The 22,746-nt window shown below is 40.7% G+C and overlaps 1 protein-coding gene across 2 annotated transcripts in view; it reads left to right on the top strand.

Annotated features, from left to right (window-relative positions):
* Window positions 1–6,400: 6,400 nt before the first annotated feature.
* The window catches only part of LOC149460050 (neurotrypsin-like), a 59,380-nt gene continuing 43,034 nt past the window's right edge, over window positions 6,401–22,746 (top strand). Inside the window, exons 1-2 of one of the 2 annotated variants that reach the window (XM_089680186.1) lie at window positions 6,401–6,744; window positions 19,104–19,149. In XM_089680186.1, the coding sequence (XP_089536312.1) occupies window positions 6,673–6,744; window positions 19,104–19,149 (118 nt within the window). In that variant the 5' untranslated portion in view covers window positions 6,401–6,672. The remainder of the gene's footprint in view (window positions 6,745–19,103; window positions 19,150–22,746) is intronic. The other variant, XM_089680187.1, reaches the window with a different exon arrangement.

The following is a 22,746-nucleotide window of genomic DNA, read 5'->3' as shown; positions in this document are numbered from 1 at the left end:
GCAATTTGAAGACATCCCTGTGTGCAGCCCTGGACTAACTAAAGTCTACTACACATCGAAACAGGTTTGTGAATTCTGACTGTGATTATATGGTTTTAGCTCAAGTATTGGAACATGTATATGGAAATTGGTAACAGGGTTTGGGAGAATTGGGAAAAAATAGGGCTACTCATTTTCAAGTGAAATTTAATCTTCATGCCAAATTGTCAGAGATCATCAGTGGAAGAAAATAATACAAGGCAATTATTCATCTACCATTGACAGATTTTTCACTACAATGCCAGGTATGCATTGCTAGCTGCCTCTCTAGCATATATATATATATATTTTTACATTTCTTGCTTGTGCTATAACGTTTGCATTGTCTCATTAATCCCATTATAGCAACTCTATGAAATGAATAGCAATAGTGCAAAAATAGATGCATGACATCACACACTCAAGTGGAGAACCATAGAGTCACAGCCACATTTTTCTGTTAAAATGACCTTCATTGTCCATAGAATGAACAGAAATTTGTAATTTTGCATTTTACATTTTACTTCGGGTTAAAGAAATTGCCTGAAATATAGCCATTCTGCAAAGGTTAAATGTCATCAATTTCATAAGTATGAGTCATCCTCAGTTGTCTGCTGCAGAAAGAAAATCTGAAACCCTTTGCTTAACACTTAATTCAGTCTCCTAAACCTTACAACTGAAGCCTACTGTTTTAGTGCTTTGGTGACCAAGCGGTTTGAACAGATGCCTGTTTTGATTGCAGTTTTTAATATTCCAGATCATTTAAATGACTCATTGATTAAGTATGTTGGGAGAAGTGGCTGTTGGTCCAAACAGTTCATTTGATAGTCATCACTTTATAGAACAGATCTTTTTTCAGTAAACTTGCAGCTATTACAGTTTGTGTATTTTCTATTATAGTTATTAATTATCACTGTAGTATTAAAGCTGGGCTTTGGATGCTAAATACAGCTACAGTAAATGCACAGCTAAAATACTGTGTATTTGTTTACCGACTTAGTAAATGTGCTAAAAAATGTATAGTCTTGTGATTTGCATCCATATGCTATACCCTAGAGAAGAAGTCTCCAAACTTTATAAGCAAAGGGCAAATTTAATGTCCCTCAGACTTTAACAAGGTCTGCATTGTTTACATCCCAGTCTCAGGTTCATACAGAGATATGTTTGCTACAAGTGTGGTGATATCACCGCACTTGTGCTCCATTGCTTATCTCTAAGTCCCTCTGCTGTGGTGTAGATGGAACTTTGCACTCTTTCCATTCACAAATCTCTGTGAATGGTTGATTTGGCTGTGTGAGCTCCACTCAGGTATATATAAAACAGGATACTGCAAAGTAAGTGCAGGAGTGGTTTGAGAGTGGAGAGTTCGGAAATACAATCAAGTCTTTAACAGTCCTGTAGTTGAGATCAAGCAATATAAGGTTCCTTTGGCACTATTCTCCCCCTACTATTTTTCCTAAACTCTATCACTTTTTTTTTTATAAATTTCAATATACAGTGGGGCAAAAAAGTATTTAGTCAGCCACCAATTGTGCAAGTTCTCCCACTTAAAAAGATGAGAGAGGCCTGTAATTGGCATCATAGGTAGACCTCAACTATGAGAGACAAAATGAGAAAAAAAATCCAACAATCACATTGGCTGATTTGGAAAGAACTTATTTGCAAATTATGATGGAAAATAAGTATTTGGTCAATATCAAAAGTTCATCTCAATACTTTGTTATATATCCTTTGTTGGCAATGACAAAGGTCAAACGTTTCCTGTAAGTCTTCACAAGGTTGGCACACACTGTTGCTGGTATGTTGGCCCATTCCTCCATGCAGATCTCCTCTAGAGCAGTGATGTTTTGGGGCTGTCGCTGGGCAACACGGACTTTCAACTCCCTCCAAAGGTTTTCTATGGGGTTGAGATCTGGAGACTGGCTAGACCACTCCAGGACCTTGAAATGCTTCTTACGAAGCCACTCCTTTGTTGCCCGGGCGGTATGTTTGGGCTCATTGTCATGTTTCATCTTCAATGCCCTTGCTGATGGAAGGAGGTTTGCACTCAAAATCTCACGATACATGGCCCCATTCATTCTGTCCTGTACATGGATCAGTCGTCCTGGTCCCTTTGCGGAGAAACAGCCCCAAAGCATGATGTTGCCACCCCCATGCTTCACAGTAGGTATGGTGTTCTTTGGATGCAACTCAGCATTCTCTTTCCTCCAAACACGACGAGTTGTGTTTCTACCAAACAGTTCTATTTTGATTTCATCTGACCATATGACATTCTCCCAATCCTCTTCTGGATCATCCAAATGCTCTCTAGCAATCTTCAGATGGGCCCGGACATGTACTGGCTTAAGCAGGGGGACACGTCTGGCACTGCAGGATCTGAGTCCCTGTCTGCGTAGTTTGTTACTGATGGTAGCCTTTGTTACGTTGGTCCCAGCTCTCTGCAGGTCATTCACTAGGTCCCTCTGTGTGGTCCTGGGATTTTTGCTCACCGTTCTTGTGATCATTTTGACCCCACGGGGTGAGATCTTGCGTGGAGCCCCAGATTGAGGGAGAATATCAGTGGTCTTGTATGTCTTCCATTTTCTAATTATTGCTCCCACAGTTGATTTGTTCACACCAAGCTGCTTGCCTATTGCAGATTCAGTCTTCCCAGTCTGGTGCAGGTCTACAATTTTGTTTCTGGTGTCCTTCGACAGCTCTTTGGTATTCACCATAGTGGAGTTTGGAGTGTGACTGTTTGAGGTTGTGGACAGGTGTCTTTTATACTGATAACAAGTTCAAACAGGTGCCATTGATACAGGTAATGAGTGCAGGACAGAGGAGCCTCTTAAAGAAGAAGGTACAAGTCTGTGAGAGACAGAAATCTTGCTTGTTTGTAGGTGACCAAATACTTATTTTCCACCATAATTTGTAAATAAATTCTTTCCAAATCAGCCAATGTGATTGTCTGGATTTTTTTTCTCATTTTGTCTCTCATAGTTGAGGTCTACCTATGATGCCAATTACAGGCCTCTCTCATCTTTTTAAGTGGGAGAACTTGCACAATTGGTGGCTGACTAAATACTTTTTTGCCCCACTGTATTTATTGGTTTTAACGCATCAAAACAGCAGGTGGTACATGTAAAAAGGTCCATAAACCAATGTTACAGTAATTAGGGTTCAGTAAAAAGGAGGAATTACAATGTAGATAGCAGGATGCCATTGTTCATACCTATATAGGTAAGTAGAACTATAAAAACACTTTTTTTTATTTTATTTTGATAAGGTAAGGGAGTGGGGTTATAACCCCTGTCAGATTTTTTGTTTCACCATCTGTTTCCCATTGCAGAGATTTCCCTTCACTTCCTGTCCAATAGCCAAACAGGAAGTGAGAAGAAATCCCTGTAAATTAAGGGAATTCCTTGGGGACCCCCAGGTCACCAGAACTAGTGTCCCCATTGGAAGATTTCACCTCTATTACTTTTCTGGTGATAACCCAAAATTTGGGATTTTCTTTTACTTACACTTTCAATGATAATGGTAAAAAGGACAAAAAGAGAGGGTAAACCTAAGGCTGCATGCACACTGGCTTAAAAATCCCTGATTCTACAGGACTTTTGTGTTTTGCCTGTAGAAGCAGCTCAATGCTGTCCTATGTGTCCATGCACATTAGGACATAGAGGCATATTTTAAGCTCAATGTTTAGAGGCAGGAAAAAAAAAACCCCTTCTGGTTTGCATTTTTGATTGGAGCTTTCTGGCAGAAAAAATACTAAACTCCCCTAAACTGCGTTTTTCTTTCTGCCATGAGAACTGGCTTATTTTTAAGCACAGTGTGCATGGAATGGTGGCACAAACAGTAATAAATACCTGACAGGTCCTAATCCCTCCCTTCTCTGTCCAAAATTAAAAAAAGGTTTTGCCTTTATTATGCTTTAAGGATACAGTATAAAAGACAAGACGAGCAGTATTGTAACCTGGACCACAAAGCAAGTGAAATTAGAGAAAATAATTCTGGCTACGTACCAACTAAAAGTTTGTAGAAGAGAGGTGGAGAGTGAGGTGGATGAAAAGGGAAAAAAAGCAAAGATTGCTACTTTTATGAGAAAGGAGAGAAAAAGGAAGGGTGGCATAATACAGAAGATTCTCCACTACTGCATGAGCTCTTGGTAAGGGGAGTAAGTACTATATAGAGAGAGTTGGGTGACAGTATGTGATCCACAGGTCCCAGATCTTGAGGAATATTGTGTGGCTGTTGGTGGGGATACTAGTCAATTGTTCGTTAGCGAAAATAATAGATCTCTAGGGCCAGGACACAGTGTCAAATATTGGTATGGCCTGCCCACAACATGGCAACTCAAGATCCATGTCCACCCAAACCTACTCCACTTACCATCCTATGCAGTGCTGCTGAAGCCATAATGTAGGGTTCTGGTTGCAAAAGGAGGGCCATGTATGAGAGGGGACTAATTGGAATGGTGAGGATTTTGATGTGATGGAGGGAGCACTGATGTGAAGGGGGCTTCTGATGTCAGGTTAAAGTAGAACTATAGACAAAACCTTTTTTTTTTTTCATTTTGGATAGAGTAAGGGAAGGTTATAGCCCCTACAGTTTTTTTGCCCTCTGTGCCCCAGTGGGGAGATTTACCTTCCCTTCCTGATCCATAGTCAAAACTGGAAGTGAGAAGAAATCCCAACAAATCAAGGGAATACCTTGAGGCCCCCCAGGTCAGCAAAACCAGTGTGCCCATTGGAAGATTTCCTCTCTTACATTTCTGGGGACACACCAAAATGTAGGATTTTCTTGTATTTTCAATTTCAGTGATAATTGTAAACAGGCCAAACAGGGTAAATCTCCCTAACAGGGCACAGACACCAATAAATACCTAATAGGTGTTCTAATCCATCTCCATTCTGTCCAAAAAGAAAAAAAACAGCTTAGCCTTAGTTACTTTGATTTCATCAAGGCGGTTGTGTAAATTGCCCGAGGCTCTGTTTTGATGGTAACATTTATACTTTTTACAGGCTTTGGTGCCTTGAGATTTTGGGTACTTTTCAAGGGGGTGGGGACTGAAAAAAGTTGAGAAATGCTGCTATTTAGCATAGTAGGTAAAATAAAATTGTTCTTACAGTAGGGGGGCTGTATTAAACCACCAATTGCTGACTGACAATTGTAATATTAAATGTAATATGAATATTGATGTATGATTCCTATTTAAAGGACCTGTAAATAAATAAAAAAAAGAACGAAAAAAATTCCTTGTTCCTGCCCTGATGAACACTGCAATAAAGCAAAAGTCACTATTAACCAGACGCCATACAAAGATTATTATTTTAAATAAAGGTACTTAGTCCTCATTTTACTAGGCAAACAACCCTGTAACAATGAAACAGAGGAATGTTTTAGAAGAAAAAAAACACCGTCACGCCTAGTTACATTTTAGTTCATTTGTTTCAGTGTTGTTTTACATCCTGTGAGATGAGTGCTGTCCATGATTTTCTTTTTTTTATTTAAACAAACAGTTACATTTTCAGGACACACTTTCTAGGGTCTGCTAGCCCATTTTTCTCAGTCAAAGCAGTACTATACACATGCTTTATCAAAATGTTTAAAAAAAAAAAAAAAAAAAAGCAATCTGCAAAGGCAACATTCTTATCCCTGTGAGTGTTGCTGAGAACTTTGTACCCTGTCACAGCACAATGTGAGTGCGATTTTAAACCACCTACTAAGAAAACAATTCTTGTAAATCTTACCCACAATGTCAACTGTTACAATTGTTGAATGGATGAAATGAATTCAGATTATTTAGAATGAAAATCACAACCGTGAGATATGGACCAGGTCACGATGGATGGAGGAGGCTGATTATAATAGGCATGTGAATAGACTAAATGCGCCTAACAGCAGACATTGTTTCCAATCTTAACAATACTTGTGTTCTTATCCTCTCTCCTTTTTGTATACTAAAATACATTGTTGTCCCCATAGCAAGTCAGGTCAAATGGAAAAAATGGTTTAATTCCCTTTCTTTATGCTTAAGACATAGACATACATGAACCATACAGTATTAATAAAAAAGGAGCACATTGCTTTCTTTTATATCAGCCCAGTTGTAGATGAATGGCATCATGGAATCCTAAACTTCCCATTCCAGAGATCATTTAAATTGTCCAAGATGTGCATTTGCTAGGCTGTGTGGTATGGGACTGTCGGAAGATACAATGACAAAAGAGTCAGCTGGACAAATGCCAATCCATAATTTGATATAGTAGCACATAGCTTTACTAAGTATTTGAATTGTCACTAGTTCACTAATCCTTACTGATTTGGACTCTTGTAAAAGAAGAGGGTGGAGAAGAAGGATTGGAATACAAGGGTGGGTCAGGAGAAGGAGGTGGTTGCCTAAGAACTATAGTAGCTGTGTGGGTGGAACTGAGATCCTGGTACACTCTCACACTCTGCTAGCCTGCACTTGCATATCACCTCTCTGGATAATGCTTCCAACTCTCTGCAAGGATCAGCATTGACTAAAGGCTCTAATTGTACAGGATCCCTCCATCAAACAGCAGCCTAAGGACTGGGGGTGCTGCAGGACTTCAATGAAGAGCAGACAGCTGATCCTGACAGAGGGAAGTGTCAGAGGAGAAATCAGCTGCATCCCATTGCTGAGCAACAATGAAACCTCTGCACTTCCATGGAGTGCTCATCCTCATCATGTGCAGCTGTTGTACGTTCGCAGATTTCCAGGTGAGAATCCATGACACAGCTCTGTTCCTTATTAATAAGTCACAGGATATTCAGTATTTATCAGTGTCAGACTTTGCTCCACTAATCACTGTACTGCTTATCCAAGACTATACCCTCATTTGTTTTTTTTTCTAAAGAAGATAGTAAAAAGAGCAGGTTTTATGATTTCTCTACAAGACACAGAGAATCATGACTCAAGATTCTGCTGCAGCAGTATGCTCTTGGGTTTTTGATCTGATGTGGTAGTCAGCAACACTGCAGTAGCAGCAGAGCTAAAAGAGTGTAAAGGCCATTACATATACAGTACATTTAGGCTATTTAAAATAAACACTTACCCTGGGCAAACAATATATATTGAGAACATGAAGGAGAGACCTCAAGAGTTTAGCACGATGATGGTTTAATAGAAATAAAATTAGTAGTGCCAATACATTTACACAGTTGTTTAATACACACATCTGAAATTTCAAATATTTTTGTTTGTTTGTTCTTTGCTCAGCATAATTAGGAGTGCATGTGTCATTGATGGAGATAAACAGGCCCAGGGTTGGGTTGGCTATGGAATCTAAAAATGTCACAGTCTTGTCATTCCAATTCCTTTATCTCTCCATCGTTCTCTTAATGCGCTTGGCTAAATGAACATTGCACTGCCAGTGTTTATACTGTACATGCACTGTCATTCTTTTAGAACAATCTGGAAAAGAATAAAAATTATACATTCATTTATACATACATACTTCTCCGAAAAGAAAGACAAGCTTGGCTAAATGGGTGTGGTTTTGTAAGTACAATGTGTAAGTAAGAAATGTAGTAGTGTGATTTAACTGTCCTGAATGTTGCAATGAAATATGTATAGATATATGGTAATGTAAAATCAAATTTTATTTCATGCATTTTTTTTGCAAATTCTTTGCAGTCTTAGATGGAAGGTCTCTACCTTCCACAACCTCCTTCTAAATAACCAAAACACCATGCTGTCCTATCCTGCTTTTGTTTCAGGTTGTTTGAAGAGTAAAGCCTTACTGCATGTTAGCCTGGGTTCACACTGATGTGGTGCGGAACTCGGGAATTCCACACCGCATCACAATTGCACCCTGTTCGTACGAACTGCTGCGGGTGTGTATATTAAGTTAACGACACCCCGAAATTGGTTCGCAAAACACAGTGCGATGTGCAGAATTGGATCGCATGGGTGTGAATACCCATGTGATTCGATTCCAGTGCAGACAAAAAAAAAAGGGTCCTGCACCTTTTTGGTGCTGATACGGTGCGATTTGAGCCATACAAAATGTATGGCTCAAATTGCACCGCACAGAATTTGCATGTGATTTGCACAGGAATGCGGTGCAGTTCCTGTGCGAATCACGTGCGATATGCCACACCGCAGAAGTCTGAACCCAGGCTTAAAGTGGACAAGGTGGTGAGGAAAGGATCAGGATGGCTGATGAGAACCTTAGGCCTAAGGTGTTTAAAAAAAAAACTGTTACAGCTGTTTGCCTTTTTTATTATTATTATTATACAGGATTTATATAGCGCCAACAGTTTGCTCAGCAGTTTACAGTATACAGGGAGACCATACAGTTCAATACAAGAGGGTTAGGAGGGCCCTGCTCCTTGGAGCTTACAATCTAAGAGCCTCTAAACCTGTTTAACCTATGTGGCCATGCACACATAGGCATTTACAAGTGTATCAGAACAGGAGCATTTAGACGCTGAAAAAAAAAATCACTTGTGTGTTCCAGGGAGGAACACTTGAGAAGAAAAAAAACTATTGGTGTGCCTGTGTAAAAACACATAAAAGTGCCTAATATTCTGGTTAACAGAACAAATGAATGTCCAAAATACTTTATGTGCTTAAGTGCATCTAAATGTACCCAAAACACGTGCAAAATGCTGCTTTAGGCAAATTTTTTAAGCTGTTTTTTTTCCTGCCAGGAGCAAAGGTGTTGAGGGGAGAAAAAAAAATCATATGCTGATAGTACTGCTGCATGCATTAAGCCTTTAAAAATAATTTGGCAGTTTTCATATTTCTTTCTTCACTTTTCCACTTTAAGGCTGTGCCTCAATACCAGATTTCAGTCATAGTCGGTGCTGCCATGATACAAACAGGATGCAAGCATTGCTATTTAAGACAATAGTATCAAAGCAGATCACTATAAAAAGTGTTAGTAATGTGTAATGTAAGCTGTATGTGGCTATTGGTACTCAAAAGCTGTGCTAATGAAATGCTAAAATTAGGCATCATAAGAGAAGATTTCTTGAAAACACAGGAAGAGTACTGTGAAGCTGGCCATAGATGAGTAGAAAACCAAATGTTCTGTTGGCCAAAAAACGAAAATAGCTCATACAATTTTGCCATCATGTTTATTTCCTTTTTCTAAAAAAAAACAAAACCCAGCATGTTGGAGCAGGCACTTTTGATTGTGGCATGAAAATCGTGTTTTGCAGCTGGCACACTATTGATTCGAAAAATGAACAATTCAAACAAAATCAACAGAAATTTTTTGTTCAGTTTTTCAACTCCTCTATGGCCTGCTTTAGAGTCAACATGAATGGGTAATAACATTTACTGATTTTGTTTAGAGTGATCATCACTTCAAATCTCACCTTCAACCAAGACTGTGAGAGATTTCCCACCCTCTGGAAAATCTGCTTGCCCAACCCTTCATGACTTTGGTCATAACAAGTCTCATATATTAGGCAAATATCATAAGTCACAACAATGCTCAATTTACATAAAAAAGCTTGAGCAAATGAATGCTGAAACGCCTGCGCTGGACGATGAGCTCCACAATGTGAGTAACCCCACATGGAGTACTTTTTGGGAATGCAAGCCTTGCTGCCCTCAACGGACCAAGGAAATCCAAAAAAGCTATGTGCAAAGAAACGGGGCGCACGGGCCTAGTGCATTACCTTCTAAAAATGAGATTTATTGAATAAAAAGTAGTATACTCACAAAATAATAAAATCAAAGGCACATCACAAAAAAGAAAGCATGGTCCAATCTCCCTAGATGGTGGCTGTTGGGGGACTGTAGGCCTCCAAATACTGACGCGTTTCGAGGCAGAACCTCTTCCTTCGAGCCTTTTTTTTGTGATGTGCCTTTGATTTTATTCTTTTGTGAGTATACTACTTTTTATTCAACAAATCTTATTTTTAGAAGGTAATGCACTAGGCCCGTGCACCCTTTGTTTGTTTCTTTGCACAATGCTCAATTTACGTACAGTGCTTTTGAAAAATCAGGTTAATAGCCTTCTGCCTATGGTATTCTATGATTGTTTTAAGAACAAATAATGTTCCCATGCCTTTAAAAGCTTACAATGTCAGCCTAGCCTATTCTAAGAAGGGCTATTTGGGGGAAAAAAAGGTGCCCATAAGGACCAATTATATTTCATCTTTTTTTGACTTGAAAATGAAACAAAGAATCTGATAAGTTATCTTGCCTAACTTCTCACGTTTCTATTATATATAGCTCTGTAAATCTCCATATAAATGGTGCCTGTGTAGTGAACATAAAAGCTTGTTTTTTAAACGGGGATTGTTTTTTTCTATTCAAGGGAAGGACATACAAAGGGTATACAATTATGCAGTTCATTAGTGACTGCCCACAGATTAGGTGAGCAGAATAGGCTATACATATGACTATTTAAAACATGCTATGTCCCCTATTAGCCTCTGGTTTTACGGGTTGTTATATTTATAGCGTTCCTCGTGTAATCTAAACATGTACTTTTCGAACCTTGACTGGTGTAACTTGTGCCTGGATTTCTATTTTGCTCTGTCTTCAGTCCAAGGTTACTGTACACAGTGTTTATAGACATAACTGTAGCATACCTCACAGAGGAAAGAAAGTACACGATAACGGATGAGGACGTTTAGTTTACAGAGAAAAGAAAGGGTGTACTAGAATGACCCTACTCTCTTGTGGCAGACTTTGCTTCATACAGGAAGGCCAGCACTGTTCTTTCTGAACTGACCGCCCTTTAGAAGATCATATGAAAGGCTGAGGTGGAAAAACTGTACTCCTTTATGTGGCTCTTCTCTACCGAGCTTTTAAAGTTTAAATCCACCCAAAGTGGAAGACCGCGGGCACTTGATATTTTGCCAAGCTCTCAAGCACATTGCCAATGAGGGATCTAAGCTCTGTCAGCTGCTATAGCCATTGTAAAGCCAAGCAAGAAACTATCACTCCTGCTAAGTTTTTCATAAGCTAGGTTAAATAAAGAATCTAGCAGGAAAAGTATCTGGTGTCAACCCAAAAATAAAATGGCCAGTTTAGGTAGACTCTGACTTTAACAAATTCAATTTAGGACCAATAGCTTGTGGGCATTTCTTGGAAAGAAAACATTGAGGTGTAATGTTGTACAACACATATTTAGGAATATCATTGTGCTTTGTGCTCTCTTTACTTTCTGCCAGAAAGAGAGTCAGGTAGTTCACCTGACTGTATCTTAGGCTAGCCATACTCGGTTAGGCACCAATTGATTCCCCCACCAATGCTAAACAGCATCAGTGGAGGAACCTTCTCTGCCATCTATTGTATTTAAGTAGCAGGGCTGTCTGAACACCCAGAGTGCCTGCATCCAATTCAATGCAGTCTCTCTTTGGCCAATAATTTTTCCCCTAGCTCAGTCAATTATAAATCAGAGAAACAAAGGTGGTGGGAGTTTTAGTGGCTTTGTATCTCAAGACTTTTCATTGTCAGCCATGTTTTTGTGCCACTAACTCATTTAGTTTTAAAGCAGAACTAAACATACTGACCTAACGTTTTCCCAAAACAATTACATTTAAGGCATGCCATGAATGACAACTGTCAGTTGCTTGTGTTCTCAACCAAACTGTCAAACCATCAAATGGTTGATGTCATAACTGGTCACATGTGCAGCACCATGGCAACTGCAGATCAAACAGAGGGTTAGATGGCAGCTTCCTTGGCTGTAAAGGATAGAATGGTTTAGTTCCACTTTACAGAATTGTCAAGTCCCCTGACCTCAGATCACCCTCCACTTGTAAGCAAGCTGCACAGGCCAGTCTCAGCCATACCTCCCTGAGTAGCTTCACACTAACATATGTCTAAACACAGGAATGTAACAGAAAAAGTTATACTGGTACAAATGTGTCTGTGATCTATGAAGTGTAGCCATGTAAATATTATATTTCAGTTTTTGCTGTTTGTGGCATAAGTATAACAAAATTGTATGCTGGCAGTAGTGCATTATTACTTTCCAAGACCAGAGAAGTGTATTTATACCCAAAACATATTTTTTTTTTAATCTTGGATGGAATAGGGAAAAGGTAGAACCCCTGTCTGGTTGAATCCGAGGCTCAGTTCAAAAAGATATCCTTCACTTTCTGATCTAGGGACAATGTTTTACTAGACAAAACGTGAGGGAAAATATACAACAGGAAAACAGATATTCCCCCACTTACCTTTTTAACTTCTATGTTGCCTTTAGGCCTCATTCGCACAGGTGCTGAGACCCATACAGCGTGAATGAGACATTTGTTTATACGGCTGGTGCTGCAGACAGGCGGCCTATGTACTGTAAGATAATGCAAAGGCAGTGGATACATAGCCCTGTATGTGGACAGTGCGCTTTCAGTCTGTGCACCGCCCCTGCAAGTCTGTCAAATTATGACATGCAGCTGTGTTCTTCCATGTGTGCCTGGCCTGCATTCACTTACATACAGTGGATATAAAAAGTCTACTCACCCCTGTAAAAATGTCAGGTTTCTGTGATGTAAAAAATTAGACAAAGATAAATAATTTCAGAACTTTTTCCATCTCGATTGAAAAACAAACTGAAATCTTTAAGGGGGGGGGGTTTAAACATAAAAAAACTAAAATAATGTGGTTGCATAAGTGTGCACACCCTCTTATAACTGAGGATGTAGCTGTGTTCAGAATTAAGCAATCACATTCAAAATCATGTTGAATAGGAGTCAGTACACACCTGCCATCATTTAAAGTGCCTCTGATTAACCCCAAATAAAGTTCAGCTGTTCCAGTAGGTCTTTGCTTGACATTTACTTAATCACATCCTACAGCAAAAGCCATGGTCCTCAGAGAGCTTCCAAAGCATCAGAGGGATCTTATTGTTAAAATGTATCAGTCAGGAGAAGGAAACAAAAGAATTTCAAAGGCTTTAGATATACCATGGAATACAGTGAAGATAGTCATCATCAAGTGAAGAAAATATGTTGCAATGTCCTAACCTGCCACTATAATACCCTACCCTGCCACTATACTACCCTACCCTGCCACTATACTGTCCTAAGCTGCCGATATACTACCCTACCCTGCCACTATACTGTCCTAAGCTGCTACTATACTGTCCTAACCTGCCACTATACTGTCCCAACCTGCCACTATACTACCCTAACCTGCCACTATACTGTCCTATACTACCCTAACCTGCCACTATACTACCCTAACCTGTCACTATACTGTCCTAACCTGCCATTATACTACCTCAACCTGCCACTATATTGTCCTAACCTGCAACTATACTACCCTAACCTGCCATGATACAACCCTAACCTGCAACTATACTACCCTAACCTGCCATGATACTACCCTAACCTGCAAGTATACTACCCTAACCTGCCACTATACTGTCCTATCCTGCCACTATACTACTCTAACCTGCCACTATACTGTTCTAACCTGCCACTATACTGTTCTAACCTGCCGCTATACTACCCTAACCTGCCACTATACTATCCTAACCTGCCATTATACTGTCCTAATGTGCCACCATATTCTCTAACCTGCCACTATACTACCCTATCCTGCCACTATACTGTTCTATCCTGCCACTATACTACTCTAACCTGCCACTATACTGTTCTAATCTGCCACTATACTGTTCTAACCTGCCACTATACTGTCCTAAGCTGCTACTATACTACCCTAACCTGCCACTATACTGTCATATACTACCCTAACCTGCCACTATACTACCCTAACCTGTCACTATACTGTCCTAAGCTGCCATTATACTACTCTATCCTGCCACTATACTACCCTAACCTGCCACTATACTAACCTGCCACTATACTACCTCAACCTGCCACTATATTGTCCTAACCTGCAACTATACTACCCTAACCTGCCACTATACTACCCTAACCTGCCACTATACTACCCTAACCTGCCACTATACTACCCTAACCTGCCACTATACTGTTCTATCCTGCCACTATACTACTCTAACATGCCACTATACTGTCCTAACCTACCACTATATTACCCTAACCTGCAACTATACTACCCTAACCTGCCACTATATTGTCCTAACCTGCAGCTATACTACCCTAACCTGCCACTATACTACCCTAACCTTCCACTATACTACCCTAATCCACCACTATACTACCCTAAATATACTACCCTAACCTGTAACTATTCTACTCTAACTATACTACCCTAACCTACCACTATGCTGTCCTAACCTGCCACTATACTACCCTAACTATACTACCCTAACCTGCAGCTATACTATCCAAACCCTCCACTATGCTGCCTTAATTTGACACAATACCACCCTAATCTGATACTTTATTGCCCTAGTTTGACATTATACTGGCCTAGCCTGACACTATATTGTCATTGATTGACACTATACTGATTTCAGTTATGCATTACGTGGGGAGGTGGAGCTATGCTGCCTGTGCCCGGGCTGTGTGCAGGGAGGGAGAAGGAGCTGTGCCTCTGTCCTCTGCCCTGTCAGCAGTGACTTCTGCCCTACCAGCAGTGGCACTTGTCCTCTGCCCTGCCGACCTCCAATCCTTTGCCCCCCTGACATTTTTTAATGCACCCCCACATCAGACAGGCTAGATCCGGCCCTGTTTCTGTGTATTTTCAACTCTTGTGCCTGTAGCCCTGGGCAGTTGGCTGAGACCATTTTGCAATGGTCTGCAAAGCTTTGTTACTTATAGTAAACCTTCCTGGACAGAAATATGGAGACTGCCTTTGCTGACCTGCTTGAAATGCTAGTTGCCCAACTATGACGGCCTATTGACTTCAATACATTCGGCTGGTTGGGTTGATTTAATAAAGGTAAGTGGACTGTTCATATTGGAATAAAAGTTGCACTTTGCAAAGGTATGTTCTCCTGAGCTTAGAGAACAAGGGAAAGCACTCCTGACTTCCACCATCTAATTGTGTGCAACAAAAGTGCTGTTTTTTTTTTTCCTTGCAACTGATTGGGTATTCTTTGCAAAGTGAAATTTTACCACATACTCTAAACTCTCTGGGGAAAATTCCCCTGCAAACTGAAACTTCCCTTGCAAAGTGAACATCCTATTTGCATTTAGTAATACAACTCCACTGAGTCAGAACAAGCATGCCACCAAAGTCTGAGGGAAGTTCTTGTCTGTATATTAGTTGGCCAAAGTATCTATCAAAGCAAGACAGCCAGGCAACCAGCATTTGCAGAAGAGGAAGTCAGCAATGGTGCCTTCAGGCTCCCTTTTAAAGCTAACTCCAGGGAAAGTAAAAATACTCCCTTGCAGCCCAATCCACCACTGGAGTGTAGGGGAGTACTTAAAGGCATTCAGAAGAGCTGGCCATATACCCAGTGTGCATGAAGTCTAATGTGTTTTCAGCCCATATTACTTTACACCAGGGCAGGCTGTGGTTACAGGATCTTTAAGCTGAATATTGAATGCATTTTATTTTGTAGCCACAAATGACATGGATTTGATTGTGGTAATGTACTTTTAGGTTCCATTAGCTACTGCAAGCTGTATGTGTTAAAGGAAACCTGCACTGGAATACAAAGGCTGCCTTCTTGAGTTCCTTTTGAATATGTTTGCTGCCTGGCTTTCTATGACACAATTGCCTGTCAAGTCACTCATCTGGGACAAGCTTGATCAGGAAGCCAGAACTCCTAATCTGAAAACTATTTCTAGAGAAGTGACTCAGAAGCTGTTTAACTGAGTGATTTAACCCAGCCAGGCAATTAGCATTTTCAGTAGGAGATTTCAGCTCAGCAAATGACAACTTCCATTCTTCACTAATCAATGTTCCAGCGCAGTACCCATATGTCGCTAGACTTTGAATGGTTGTACCAGGATGATGCCCACAGCGGCATGCATCACCTTGGTACAGGTTTATAGAGCCAACAGTCCTCTTATAATAGCAATCAGAGTGGCTAACTAGCTGCTCGATTGCTATTACAAACAACGGGAGGGGATGTGTCCTTCCGCCTCCCCCCTGCCACCTTCCGGCTTTCTCAAGCTCTCCTGTCCCACAAGGAGACCCGAGCGACCAGCTGGCGCTTCCGCCGACTGTTGAGAAAGCCGAACAAAGCTGGGATTGACTTTGATTGGCTCTCTGCTATGGCAACCCAACAGCAATGATCTGACATCCCTTCCAGTTTACCCGGATGTCCACAGCGCCTTTTTTAAAAAATCAGAAGCATTTCGAAAACATTGATCTTGGTGTTTTGAATGCTTTTAAGAGCAGAGGAGGGATTTGGGGTCTCATTGACCCTAGATCCCTTCATAAAGAGTACCTGTCGCATGCCTATTGCTGTCACAAGGATCTTTACATTCCTTGTAACATCAAAAAAGTGATCAAAAGAAACAAAATTGAAAAAAACCAGTGTAAAAAAAAAGAATTAAAGTGCCCTGTCCCCCCATGCTCATATGCAAAGGTGAACACACGCGTCGGTCCCGCACACATGCAAACAGCGATCGTCCTACACATTTGAGGTATCACCGCAAACATTGGATCATGGGCAGTAATTCTAGCACTAGACCTCCTCTTTAAATCTAAAGTGTTAACATGTAAAGGCTTTTAACCTCCCTGGCAGTATTCCCGAGTGTAGCTCAGGGTAAAGTTTCAGTACCAAAAGCAGTAACCCCGAGCTACACTCGGGCTTACCATGCGGTGCTGCTCAGGGATCTGTTCTTCTCTTACCTTGTCCTGCGCTCCCGCGATGTCCCTCCTGCAGTGTCCCCTGCAATGTCCTCCGGTGGATGCCGATATCTGTCTTCTGGGTTCCGCCCCCTGTGACTTCGGGACGTATGGGGGACGGAACTGGCGGGAAATTTGAAAATGACAAAAAGTGACATTCACTAAATACACTAAAATCACATAGTATAAAATTACTGTATCAAACCATTTCACATACATTTTGTCCCTAGTGCTTTGTACTGTTCTTTCTGCCTGGAAACTGAAAAACGTCCATGGCAACCAAAAAGCATCCCTTTTAGGTCAAAAGCGGTTTTAGACCAGCTAGAGAACAGCGATAGTAAATTAGAACCACTTGCAGAATTGAGTGATAATGATTTGTGGGGGAAATTTGTCATCAGACACTGAAAACGATTTTGCGACTTTGCTCAGTGATGTGCGAACTTGGCGCTATATTTAAAATTTCAGTGTTTTTGGTTTGATTACATTATTGAATTAAATGTATTATTATTATTATTTTTATGATTATTTATTAAATTATAATTTATGATTTTGTGTTTCAAATTTTATCATACCCGTGATGTTTACTAGACTCTTGTTCGGGCAGATTTCAGTGAGTTATTCCTAAAAATTACAGGCCTACAATAAAAAAAATACATATTTCCATGCAAAAAAATGTACCGTTTTGAGCACAGAAAAATGGACATAATCAGACCTCTAGGGAGGTTAAAGCCAATGAATAGTAACATTTTCACCCTTTGCCATTGCACAGATGTGCACAATTTTAAAGTGTGATATGTTTAGAATCTATTTACTCAGTGTAACATTGTTATTGTCTATACTTTACAAAAAACATTGGGTTATGTAATGTGTTTTTTGCATTAAAATTCAAAAAGTGTATTTTTTTCCAAAAAAATTGCATTTTAAAAACCACTGCGCAAATACTGTGTGACATAAACAAATGCAAAATCAACCAATGTATTCCCTGCCTCTGCAAAAAAAAAAATTATAACGTTTGGGGGTTCTTACTAATTTTCTAGCAAAAAAAATACTGATTGCTACATGTAAACAAAAAGTGCCAGAAAACACTTGGTCTGAAAGTGGTTATAGAAATTGCTAGAGAAAAAAAAGAAACACTGATGGTGTATTGTTCATAAGACTAGAAGTAACTGCTCATACGTGCAGCAGCCTCCAAAATCCGACAGCTAGTATCAGAACTTGCCGCTGGTTCCCACCTCCTACTCATTCCTATTGGCCTATCTCTATAATGTGTTGCCTCATTGGCCATTAGGAATGCACAGGAGCAGGCAAGCAGCACTATCAGCAATTTGTCCCCTGATAGTGCTGCTTGCCAAATTTGAAGATGTTCTATCAGGAAAAAAAAATTGCTGATAGTGCTGCTTGCCAAATTTGTAGAAGTTCTATCAGGAAAAAAAATGCTGATAGTGCTGCTTGCCAAATTTGTAGATGTTCTATCAGGAAAAAAAAATGCTGATAGTGCTGCTTGCCAAATTTGTAGATGTTCTATCACCATTTTTTTTTCCTGATAGAACATCTTAAAATTTGGCAAGCAGCACTATCAGCATTTTGTTTTCCCTGATAGTGCTGCTTGCCAAATTTAAAGATGTTCTATCAGCAATATTTTCCCCCCTGATAGAACATCTTAAAATTTGACCATACATTAGACAATCTAATCATACAACCTCCTTTACTGACTATGTATTGCAAGGGCATGCATGATCGGTTGTAAATGTATCTGGGTTGTTTAGTGATATCATAACACATAGTTTTAGTAAATCTAAAGGAGATTGTACAGTCAGATTATAACATAATCTTAAAGAGGAACTGTACTCGCTTTCTCTCTAGCGTTGTCATGATGGCCGGACTGACAAACATTTTCATTGGCTCCGCCATGATCGCATCACTCTTGGCATGCACAGGACTTCATTCATTCAGACATTGTCAAAATTTGTACACTGAGCTGCACATGTGCTATGCACAGCTCAGTGTACAGCTCGGTGTAAAGCACTGCAGGAAGGTAATGGGACTTTATTGCAAGAGAGTTATAGGGGTTGATTTACTAAAAATGGAGAGTGCAAAATCTGGTGCAGCTCTGCATAGAAACCAATCAGCTTCCAGTTTTTCCCTGCACAAGCTAAAGTTAGAAGCTGATTGGCTACCATGCACAGCTGCACCAGATTTTGCACTCTCCAGTTTTAGTAAATCAACCCCGTCTTTTCTGCATTAAAATATTGGCTGTTTTCCAAATGTTTATTTCTTCCTTAAAGTTCCACTTTAACAAGATCATTGTCATCTGTGGTTTGCAGGACACTCACTGACCCATGTAAACTAAATTGCTGCAATATCACAAAGTTAATATGTGCAGAAATAGTAACTCTATCTTACTAGCTTCTATTTTGTGTCTGCAAATTCCTAGGATATCGTAAATTCCCTGCAAGCACAGAAGCACCTGCTAAAAACAGGTAAGGACTTGACTGAACCCTGCGTCACTACTAAGGCTACAATTTCACAACTCTCCTTATCTAACAATATTGAAATAGCTGTGTTACACAGAACACTACAAGCCGGTCAAAAAGAAACACCCTTTAACCCAGCTGAGTATTCAATAAAAATTGCTAATGATGTTCTTTACATATAACTAGTGTCCCTGTGAAGCCTTGCTCTGCAGAACTCAGACTGGGAGAGGGAAGGGCTGCCGTCTGGGCCAATTAGGCTTTATTGCATTGTGCGGTGCTGTCTTTCTCCCTTCATAGGGGTGGGGAGAGCAGAGAGAAGGCTTTATCAGTGTGCTGCTGCTACTCATTTTGAACCAGCATACTGTAGGCCCATCACCAATCCCTATTGCTTACCTACAAGAAACTAGGCTCACCAGGCTACCTGTATGCAGGGGTAGGACAAGGGGGAGGGCAGGAGAGGCAGCCACCCTGGGCACGATAGGGATTTTGGGGAGATGAGCTAGAAGGGTGATTTTGCGGGCCGGGGGGGGGATTTGTACTAGGAGAATGGGTTTCTGTTAGGAAGTTGGATTTGGGGGTGGGAGGATTTGTGCTAGTATGGATGATTGGGGGGAATTTTTGCTAGCAGGAGAAATTTGGGGGGAGGATTCTAGGTAGGAGATTTCAGAGGGGGGGGGGATTTGTGCTAGTATGGATGATTGGGGGGGTTTTGCCAGGAGGAGAAATTTGGGGGGAGGATTAGTGCTAGGAGAGGAGATTCCAGAGGGGGGGGGGGATTTGTGCTGGGAGAGGGGGATTTGAAGGGTGGGGAGGTTTTATGCTCAGTGGGGAAATTCGAGGAGTAGAACATTTGTGCTAAAAGGGGGGATTTGGGGAAGGAGAGGTTTTAAGCTGGTAAGGGGGACTTGTACTAGAAAAGCAGGATTCTTTTTGGGGAGGGGGAATTTTGGCTTGCAAAGAGAATTTATGCTTAGGAGGTAAGTGTGAAGATTAGTGCTCACATTTTTATGAGGGAAGGTAGAGGATTTTTGCTGACACGTAATGCTCATAAATATTTTTTTTTGGGGGGGGCACTGTTTGGCATCTTTGCCCTGGGAGCTAAATGGTCTTGTCATGGAACTGGCTATGTGGCTCATTTTCACATGTGGCAGCCCTTTTGAGAGGCAATAGGTTGGGGCAATATGAGAGGCAGCTGAGAGGCAATAGGTTGAGGCAGCTGAGAGGCAATATGTTGGGGCAATATGAGAGGCAGCTGAGAGGTAATATGTTGGGGCAATATGAGAGGCAGCTGAGAGGCAATATGTTGCTTACTCAGTGCCTCTTTTAGCCCAAAAGAGGTCATACCACCAGTTGCTGTGTGGCCTCCCTAACTTTAATCGTTTGTATTCAGTGTTGGTAGTCTTTGCCAAATGCGATGAGGTATTAATTTTTTGCCATGGCCATGAAGCAAAGCATAGAGGATGTGGCTGGTGTACAGCCCTGAGCAGCTGCAAGCGTTTGTTTAGGTGGGTGGTCAGGGAAGGTCTTAAAGAAGAACTATTACTTATTATTATAATTAAGAAGAAAGCCCATATCTCCAGTTGCAATCATTCACCATACAAGCTGATGGTTTCAACTCTCTCTAATGAATAGCAGGCTGCAGTGTAAACTGAAGAGAGGAGATGTGGAGACAGTACTGCACAATGGAGAGGCGGAGGGGCACAGTGCTGGCTGTAACCCATATTTATAGGCTTCGTGGGGGTGCAGCTATAGCCAGCAATGACTTAAAAGAAAGATTTATTTTCTTGAACTTCTGCTTGAATTTTAATGGGGACATTTTGGTATAGATCTACTTTAAAGTGAACCTGTGCTATGCCCATGCAAGGCAAAGAAACCCTTTTACTTAACTCCTGCCCTCTCCAACTGTACATGCTCACATTCCTTTCATTTCCTCTTATTGTCACATACGTCCAACCATCAGAAGTGAAGAGAGGAGGCCTTGCGTAAGCTCCATGATCATTCCACATTCAGGCACTCAGTGGAGTCACAATTGGTAGGAATCATCTCTGTCATATGGAGTCAGTAATATGCTTCCAGCATGTGGCACTCTTGAAGGCAGCAGTTAAGTGAACCATGCAAGAGGCAAATCATGTCATGAGAGAAATATAGGGCTGCCATTGCTGACCTGTCTGCTTGTTATGTTGACCTAGTAGACATAGTACTTCCTCAGGCACAGACCTGAATACAGTAGGGGAATGTCAGAAGTTCCTATCTGCTTTCTTGTACTAGGACAGTTATTTTGAAAATTGAAGGAATATGGAGACTACCATCGCTGATTCTCTTTTGAACATGATAGTTGTCTGGCATGTTTGGCTTTAATACTTTAAAAACTGACCTGAACAATCACGTAAATCAGGAAAGTTGAAACCATTAATATTAATTTATTGGCCTATTCAGAAACATACAAAGTTCTGAACCCATTGAATCAACACAACAGCTAGGGATCTAATATTTTCAGGAGAGGACAGCAATGGCAGCAGTCTCCATGTTTCTCCCATGACAGGACTTCTTTACTTTACTTACCTACACAATGATACAATTTTTGCTAAAGAATATAACACTCCCTCTGCTGTGCAGAAATCCAATGCTGACAACAGTACCTGGGATTTCAGTGTAGCAGACACAGCACTGTCAGCTCACTACAGGAAGATAGGAGATCAGAGGACTTTCTGGCAGGAGCAACAGGTATTTTTCTGTACTTGCAGCATTTCCTCAACATGGAGAAATTGAAAAGATGTAAGATTAGAAAAATATCAGCAACACTCCAAACTTAGCTCCTCTTGCTGTATTTATTTATTGTCAGCAAAGTGACTGCATACAACATGTCTCCACCCAAAAACCAACATGTAATTCATGAGGATTGCAGTTTCTGCTACAGTCCTTCCACAGTATTCCGCAGATTAAGGCCTTGGCAATATTTTACTGTATATACTGTAACTTACATTTACAAGACCGTCCTTACTGTAAATGACTCTATGAAACTCTTGCTTTTTCTCTTAAGGTGACAAACCAAATGAATAGGAAGCCTCTTGTCATCAAAAAGGGATCTTGGTACCATCACTTGGGCTTCTGATTTCTATTCATGGCACACTTTATTACCTAAACCCTTTCTACTAACATACTGTTCTGCACAGGTCTCTCCAGGAGTGTGTAACGCAACCCTAAGAGGATGTCTTGTTCCTCCTTTACAGGGCTTCACGTGAGCCTTAATACACACTCACCAGCCACTTTATTACTGTAGGTACACCTTACTAGTACTGGGTTGGATCCCCTTTTGCCTTTAGAACCATCTTAATTCATTGTGGCATAGATTCAACAAGGTGTTGGAAAAATTTATCAGAGATGTTGGTCCATATTGTCACAAGTTACTGTTGCCTTTCTATCATCTATCATCTCGAAACTGCCCATTCTCCTCTGCCCACTGACAGTAAACAAGGCAAGGCAACAAGGCATTTGCTTCCACACAACTGGATGTTTTCTTTTTTGGACCATTTTTGTAAACCCTAGAGATGGTTGTGCGTGAAAATCCCAGTAGATCAGTTTTTGAAATACTCAGACCAGCCC

Source organism: Staurois parvus, unplaced genomic scaffold, assembly GCF_062004578.1.
Source record: "Staurois parvus isolate SC_StPar_1 unplaced genomic scaffold, SC_StPar_1.0 ptg000236l, whole genome shotgun sequence".
In the NCBI taxonomy this organism is placed as follows: domain Eukaryota; kingdom Metazoa; phylum Chordata; class Amphibia; order Anura; family Ranidae; genus Staurois; species Staurois parvus.
Note: the sequence above shows the minus strand (reverse complement) of the source record. Positions and strands in the feature narration are given on the sequence as shown.